Genomic DNA, 7,376 nt, shown 5'->3' with positions numbered 1-7,376 from the left:
TGTTCTGTTTACAATAAAACTATGTTTGTATGTAAGGAATCCGTATTGATCCCTATTCTTTCCTGCTGTATCTGTGTACAGGTTGGTGACACATGTGCAGAGCCTAAATGTACATATCTGGCTATGGGAAGTCCCTGAGCTGGCATCAGGCTTTTCCATAAACCCATAGGCAATTGCCTATACTGTCTATGCCTAAAGGGCATCTGGGCCGGCTGTACTCTAAGCTCCAGTGGCTGTCCTACTGCTGTGCCTTTGCACAGTGTGATGTTGGCATGACCCAAGGTCATGTCAGCATCATTCACAGCGGAGAACATGAAACCGATGAGAGGGAGAGAGCAAGAAAGATACACAGAGAGAGTGAGAGTAACAAGAGAGAGGGTGAGGGATGGAGAGTGAACAGGAGAGAGGGGGAGGAGCAAAAGAGGGAGGGAGAGAGAAGGGGATCATGGGGAGAAAGAGAGGGGTAAAGAAGGATACGACAGAGAGCCAGAGCACTTATCGCTGGAAATATGGTCGATGAGCCACCATATTGCCAGTGATTGAAGTGTGCACCAGCTATAAATCGATCAGCAACTTCCCCTGCCTCTTTTCCCGGCAGTGTGTGACCATCTCTGGTCGCAGATGAAAATGGGACACTGAGCAATATATTGCTACCAATATATTACCAGCGATCATATTGCCCCATGTGTATGCGCCTGAAGAGAGAGGGAGAGAAAGAGGGTGTTAGAGAGAGGGGAGGGTGTTAGAGAGAGGGAGGAGTGAGAAAGAGATAGGTGGTGCCAGGGATATAACGAGAGAAAGGGGAAGTGAGCAGGAGAGAGTGCATCAGGGAGAGAGGTAAGAAAGAGGGTGTCAGGTATAGAGAGAATGAAAGAATCAGACATAGCCAGGGGAGGGATGTGGAGAGAACAGGAGATAGAGAGGGTGAAGAACAATAGAGGGAGGGAAGAGAATGGGGGAGAGAGAAAGATAGATAAATGGGAGGAGCAAGAAAGGAAAAGAAACGAGAGGGAGTGAGCAGGAGGGAGACTGAAGGGAGTATCAAGAGAGAGAGGTGAAGAAAGAGAAAGTGAGGGAGGAGCAACAGAGGCTCTACCTGCCGAACTGTGGATGTCTGAACTGTGGATGTCTCTGCTGGGGGCAGGCACCTTATTACATAAGGCCTTTTCCCGTTTGTAATACACCCATGAATTGCAGCATTGATGCACTAAGCTTCAAAAGTGATAAAATGGAGACTGATAAACAACCAGCCAATCAGCTCCTACCTGCCATTTAACAGATTGTGTTTAAACAATGTCAGGCAGGAGCTGATTGGTTGGTTGTTTATCACTATACATTTTATCACTTTTGAAGCTAATTGCATCTGGCCCTATGTGTGCAAGGGGGTAGATATAGCTTTGACAGTCAATCACGCACACTAACTCTTGGGATGGAGACACATCTGTCTCCATCCCAAAAAATAAATATCTATTACAGGTTGTGATACTGCTAGTAGCTGGCTAGGGAGGGCGCACAGTGGACCGGTTCGGGCAATGTTTGTTGGCTTTTAATCCGACCCTGTAGATTGTATTTCTGAAGATTTAATGTATTCTCGCAGACACAAAAGGGGGAGAGATTTGATGCCTGGAGACACAAGTTTGGGGAGACTTGGTGTTTGAAGATACAAGGAGAAGAGATTTCATGGCTGGAGACACTGACATCCCTGTCTCCCCAGTCATTCACTGTCATGTGACCATGACCTTTTCGTCGGAGCAATGCCGTTTTCTTGGGGTTACACATTTGTGAAACCCAAGAAAATGTGGGGTTACCCAAGTGGCTGGTGCCCACACATTTGGGCAATGGCCACTATCTTGCTTAGGGCATCAAATTGGTCAGGTCCAAAGAAACAACAAATCAACATGGTGCCAGAATGGCCTATGACAACACACAAAACATGACACACATGACTAGCATTTGTCATAAACTGGTCAAAATTTCATTGGAATTACTGGTCATCTTGCATATAGAACAAGGTCTGAACTAATTGACTTTGCCTAACACAACTGCTTTCTGTTTCACCAACTTTAAAGGGAAACTGGAACACATTTATTAGTAGGTATTGCAGAAGTGCATATGTATCCAGCATTGGTTACCTGTTTTCTACCCTATTCAATATAAATACTATTACTTATACACAAAACTATTTACCAAAGTACACCATCATAAATCTCTTCTCTTTTCTCATACTATCTCCCAACCTGACCTCTCCACAATATCTCATCTCATCATTATCTGCTCCCATTCAGGATTGCAGGACTTTCTTCAAGAAACAGCCACTGTCCAACCCTCCATGTGTTTACTGAAATCTCACCTCTTCAGGCAAGCTTATCAAATTCCAGAACCGCCTACATAGCCTTCATAAGCTATTCTAATCAAGTGCATCCCCCATATACAGTCCACACATAACCTTACATATAGATCTTTATTTACTTCACTTCCTCTTGACCCTGGCCACCAATGCTGTGGTGATGTACTATAATCATACAGCCCTTTGCAATCTGACTGGACCATTTTGCAATAGATGGCCCCTGTCCTTGTGTATCAATGCCTATTCTCTCCATAGAATATAAGCTTATGAGCAGGGCCTTCCTAACCAGGGTTGCCGACTTCCTGGCAGCCAGTTCAGTGAGGCATGGGGGGCAGGGCCACTGACAGGGCAGGGTGGGGTGGCCGATCAGGGTGGGGGCGTGGTCAAAGTGGTCATGTCCTCGAGGCCACGCTCTCCACCGGCAATGATGATATTTAAGGCATTGCACAGTGGGAGGGAGGGGGACACAACAAAGAAGCTCCCACGGACCCCCCTGCCAAGGGGGTAGGGGAACCGGGAGGCTTGCCTACCTTTCTAGGGGACCGGGAGGTTGACCCGATTTCTGGGTAACTCATTTACTTGTGTTTGTCTAAGAAAGACAGAGGCAGAAAACAAAAAGGGGCACACTTTTAAAGAATTGTTCTCCCTCTGTCTTAGACAAACACAAATAAATGAGTTACCCAGTTGAACTCTGTTTGGGAGCACCACCAACCTAGTACCCAGCCGTATATATAAGGTTTGCCGGTCTTATGTTGGTCTTTCTATATTCTATATTCTTTCTAACCACTATTTTACTGAAGGCCTGTGACAATCCCACTAATAGTAAAAACCGATTTCTGGGTAGGCAACCCTGTTCCTACCTCTATGCCTGTCTTCTATTACCCGGGTTGTTCTACCACTGTTGACTAACACTGTATGAAATGCAAACTGGCATTATAATGACATTAAAAACCCATCCGTTAGGCATGATATGGACTCTTATTTCACTTAAGATTCATGCAAAATATATTGTGAACATTTATGAATACCATCTCACAGGTCACTAGTGTTCACTTGTTGCCCATAGCAACCAGACATGCACTTTGATTTTCTGAACTAGTAAAGAAATTGACAGGTAGAACCAAAATGGTTCATAAAGGTGATTTTACTTTTCTACATAGTTATCTTATCACTTATAAATGTTCACCAATGATTAGTAAAACAAAAAAAAAAGACATCTGCTAGTATTATGAGGTTTAACAGGATCACATCTGACCACAATCTGACTTCTTAATAACTAGGCTTCAAAGCATCTTGCTAGCCATATCATGGAGAGAAGCAGAATATTAATTCATGTATGACGATGATCCTAAGATTTTTTGATCAAAGTGTATAGATAGAAAAACCGGACATATTTCTGAGACCCAGCATTTAATTCAGCAGTGAACAAGTTAAATAACATATTCACCCCACTCCTCCCCCTTCCCTCAGTGAACTAAACAAATTAAACGCTGACCATATTAAATACGAAATAAATAATACCATAAATAATCGTTTAAAAAAATAAAAATGAAAACATTGCACGCATTATATTTATATATACTTCTTGAGAATAGGCTATTTCATACCATTAGGAAGAGGAACACTGTCCCACCCCCACGCACACACATATGTGAAAAGAGTGGCAGAAATATTTAATCTCCTGCTCATTTACTTGGGCTAATAGATATTTCTCTCTTACAGAAGAGGAACAAAGTCTCGCTGCTTGATAATGAAAGGAGCAACATTTCGCTCAAAAAGTATTTTCTCTTATATGCAGGACATTGTTGGGATCTTTTAGCATTGGTTGTTGCAAGATGTCAGTCAGAATTTAATTTCACCCTATTTTAAGGAAATAGCAAAGTCTGGATCATGCTTACAGTTGTCACACGTGTTTCTGTCCCAGAATCCTTTGCCAAAAACCATGAAACCATGCCATAAAACAGCTGCATACATTCGTCACTAAAATGTTTCTTTTGCCTACATCAATTTTGTGTTTATCATTAATTGTAAGATACAGTATACCATTATCTGTTGACGTCCAGGATTTTCATCTATATTGATTTGAATAACACTTAAAACTGCATTGGGGGCTCTGCATTGGTATTGGGGGCAGGTTTCTTTCTACACGCAAATAAATAGGAAAGAAAAGATCCTGAAAGGGGTTTAAAAGGTGCACGTTTTCAATGCCCACATGTTGCTTCATTTAACAATTTTTACACAGAAGAGGATTCTGGGTGGATTTGCGCATATGAGGGTATATTTTAAATATGTTCTTCACTTCCATTTGTAGTGAGACTTATGTCTCTTCCACATTAGCACAACAATCCTGGGATTTTGCATGTGAACGCTCATCAACCTGGAATTTTTGTGTATGTGAAAGCCAATGGATCGGTGAGACCCAAGAGTTTGCGGACCTGCTAGACCCGAAAAATGGGATATTGAAAGCAGTATTACAGACATAGTCTAACTCAGGAATTAACCAAATAGACACCTGGTTAACAGCTTATTGCAATGATACTGTAACTAACAAAACCCTCCTGGACTGACATAGGTCCACTTCCTTTCACAAAGAATGCCACTGTTCATTATTTCCTCGTTTTCTAGCAGCATGGCGCCCTCCCAGTCAGTCCAGCCAGCCCGGCTGACAGCAGCACCTTACAATTATCTGCTGTGATACCCAGAATCCTCGTGGAGGGCAACCAAAGACAAAAAAAATAGCGGCTGAAGGTAAGAAGAAATGAATCCTGCAGGTTCTCCCACAGGTTTATATTACTCATCAATTTGAATGCCTATTTGTTTGGTGATCTTCCATGAATAGTTTGTCATTTGTTAGATGGACCTGGTCAAAGGGACTGACTGAAAAGTTTTTCAAATCTACAGTATAGGGAAAGCCTGGTAAACATAAAACTTTTGCTCTTAAGAAAAAAAAAGCCCCCTACAGTATGTATTCCATGAACAACACCAATGGATCCTATTGCCCAACCATTTTCACTTATTTAGCAGCATGACACCTTTAAAAGCCACATATTTTAGGTATCTAATGTCAATTATTTTACAAGTCTTTGCAAGTTATTGGATGTAAGCTCCTTTTCCCTTTACGTACTATTTTCCTTTACTCCTACAAAACTGAGTTCATATCATTTCCATCTTAGTCATTTTCTACTCAACGGCCTTTTTAACTGACTTGATATGTTCATAATCTGATATCCTGCTTCTGGTTACTATAGGGACAGGTCAGACTTACTGAGAAGTCTGTGCGCCCATGAATCCAGCACGGTGGTAATTTTCCAGACTGGTGTTACTGTAGTTCATACGTTTTTTTTTTTTTTTTGGTGTGAATCTTTTGTTTAATAGAATAGGGGTGTGTGTGGGTAGAGGGCAGACGCGGTCATGGTCAGAAGAGTGGTTCAGAACAGGCTTCCCAGAAGCCCTGACTCTTATTGACGGGATAAATATGATTGGCAGAGAGACTTTCCCAGAAGTCTCTGCTCTCACAAACAGAAGGTGACAGACAGGAGACACAGGCCTTTCCAGAAGCCTCTGGTTTCACAAACAGAAAGTGAGAATTGCTGACAATTAAGAAGGCTTTCCCAGAAGCCTCAGCTCCCAATGTCAGAAGAATATGACTGAAGAAGATCAGTGACAGGCTTGCCCGGAAGCCTTACTTTCACAGGGAGTGACAGATCCAGGGAACTTCCCAGAAGCCCCTACTTCCACTGGACAGGAAGTTATAGAACTTTTCTGTGTTTCTGTTCCGAGAAGCCTTTAGTGTTGTAGTGATTGGTCCTGAATCCTGATAACTATCTTCATACGACTTCACAATGTCATTGGATAAGAGGTGACAGAGATGCACAATGGCTTTTCCCAGAAGTTTTTACTCTTGCTAACATAAGTTGGCAAATGGTTATTTGTAGACAAGCCTTTAACATGTTTTGCTCCTCCAGGAACAAGAAATACACCTACTACAACATGAAAAGGAGACTTTCCTGGAATGTTATAATCCCACGTGCTGTTGATGGTTGCAGGATCACAGCATAGACCGCTGCTATTCCCGCACAGGGAAGACGTGAGAATTCTAAACAAAGAGAGGGTTGAATACGGGGAGGAGGGAGTGTGGATTTGCTGCAATGGTCTTCTGGTAAATAGTGGAAGGTGGTGGTGAGGTCTCCTAACTCTTACTCGCTCGGCTGTGCTGTAAATTTAGCTGGTTCATTTGCGCTTCCTCTAGGCAATTCATCTTTTTTAGACGGAGGTCATCCAGCTGCCTCCAAAGCTCTTGACGTTCTTCTTCTCGTTTTAGCTCCCTGTAGAAGAAATTAACATATCCGTCATTTATTGCTACAGTACGTATATGTTATAATTAACTGTCCTCTTTGCCCTGATACACAGGTAGAACGTTATATGTATTACACACTTTTATGTTGATGAAGATAAGGTTGGTTTTCTACTGCCACTTGTTGCAGCAATATGAAATCCCCTATCTCAATGATTTCTTATCAGTGACACTGGCCAGGAGAAGTAAGAACGGTTCATCTTTGTCAATATGTAAATGTGGCCTGGCTGGCTGGTTCATGCATGTACAGTGATATGTTATGCCGGGCACACACTGGCCAAATATGTCAGACATGCTTGGCGTGTGTGTAACCCTGTCTGTGAATAACATTCACAGATATATTGCTTCAGCCCTGTAGCACAGCCAATGGCTGATATATCTGCAGACCACCCGTACATTGGCTGCAGAGGCCACTAGTGACTGACAGTAAAAGTGGGCAGGCATATTTAAATACCCGCCCAGTGGTGAAATCAGGCTCTACATATGATGATCAGTAAGTTTGTATGCACAGTCACTTACGGATCATCAGATAGGTGGGTGCACCAAAAAGCCGGCCGGTCCATCGGCCTAATTGAGTATCCAGCTTAAATTGAAGATTATAATTAAACTTTTAGTTGCAAAAATTAAAAAATCTAACAAAAAGTACAAACATTATTATAAATACTTATAAAAAAA

The 7,376-nt window shown here is 42.3% G+C and overlaps 1 protein-coding gene across 4 annotated transcripts in view; it reads right to left on the bottom strand.

Moving 5' to 3' along the window:
* Nucleotides 1-3,471: 3,471 nt before the first annotated feature.
* The window catches only part of PPP2R5B (protein phosphatase 2 regulatory subunit B'beta), a 78,490-nt gene continuing 74,585 nt past the window's right edge, over nt 3,472-7,376 (bottom strand). For all 4 annotated transcript variants that reach the window (XM_083165125.1, XM_083165126.1, XM_083165127.1 and 1 more), the window contains exon 14: nt 3,472-6,672. In XM_083165125.1, coding sequence (XP_083021251.1) covers nt 6,537-6,672 — 136 coding nt within the window. In that variant the 3' untranslated portion in view covers nt 3,472-6,536. The remainder of the gene's footprint in view (nt 6,673-7,376) is intronic.

Source organism: Crinia signifera, chromosome 11 (assembly GCF_055691185.1).
Source record: "Crinia signifera chromosome 11, ASM5569118v1, whole genome shotgun sequence".
Classification (NCBI taxonomy): Eukaryota; Metazoa; Chordata; class Amphibia; order Anura; family Myobatrachidae; genus Crinia; species Crinia signifera.
Note: the sequence above shows the minus strand (reverse complement) of the source record. Positions and strands in the feature narration are given on the sequence as shown.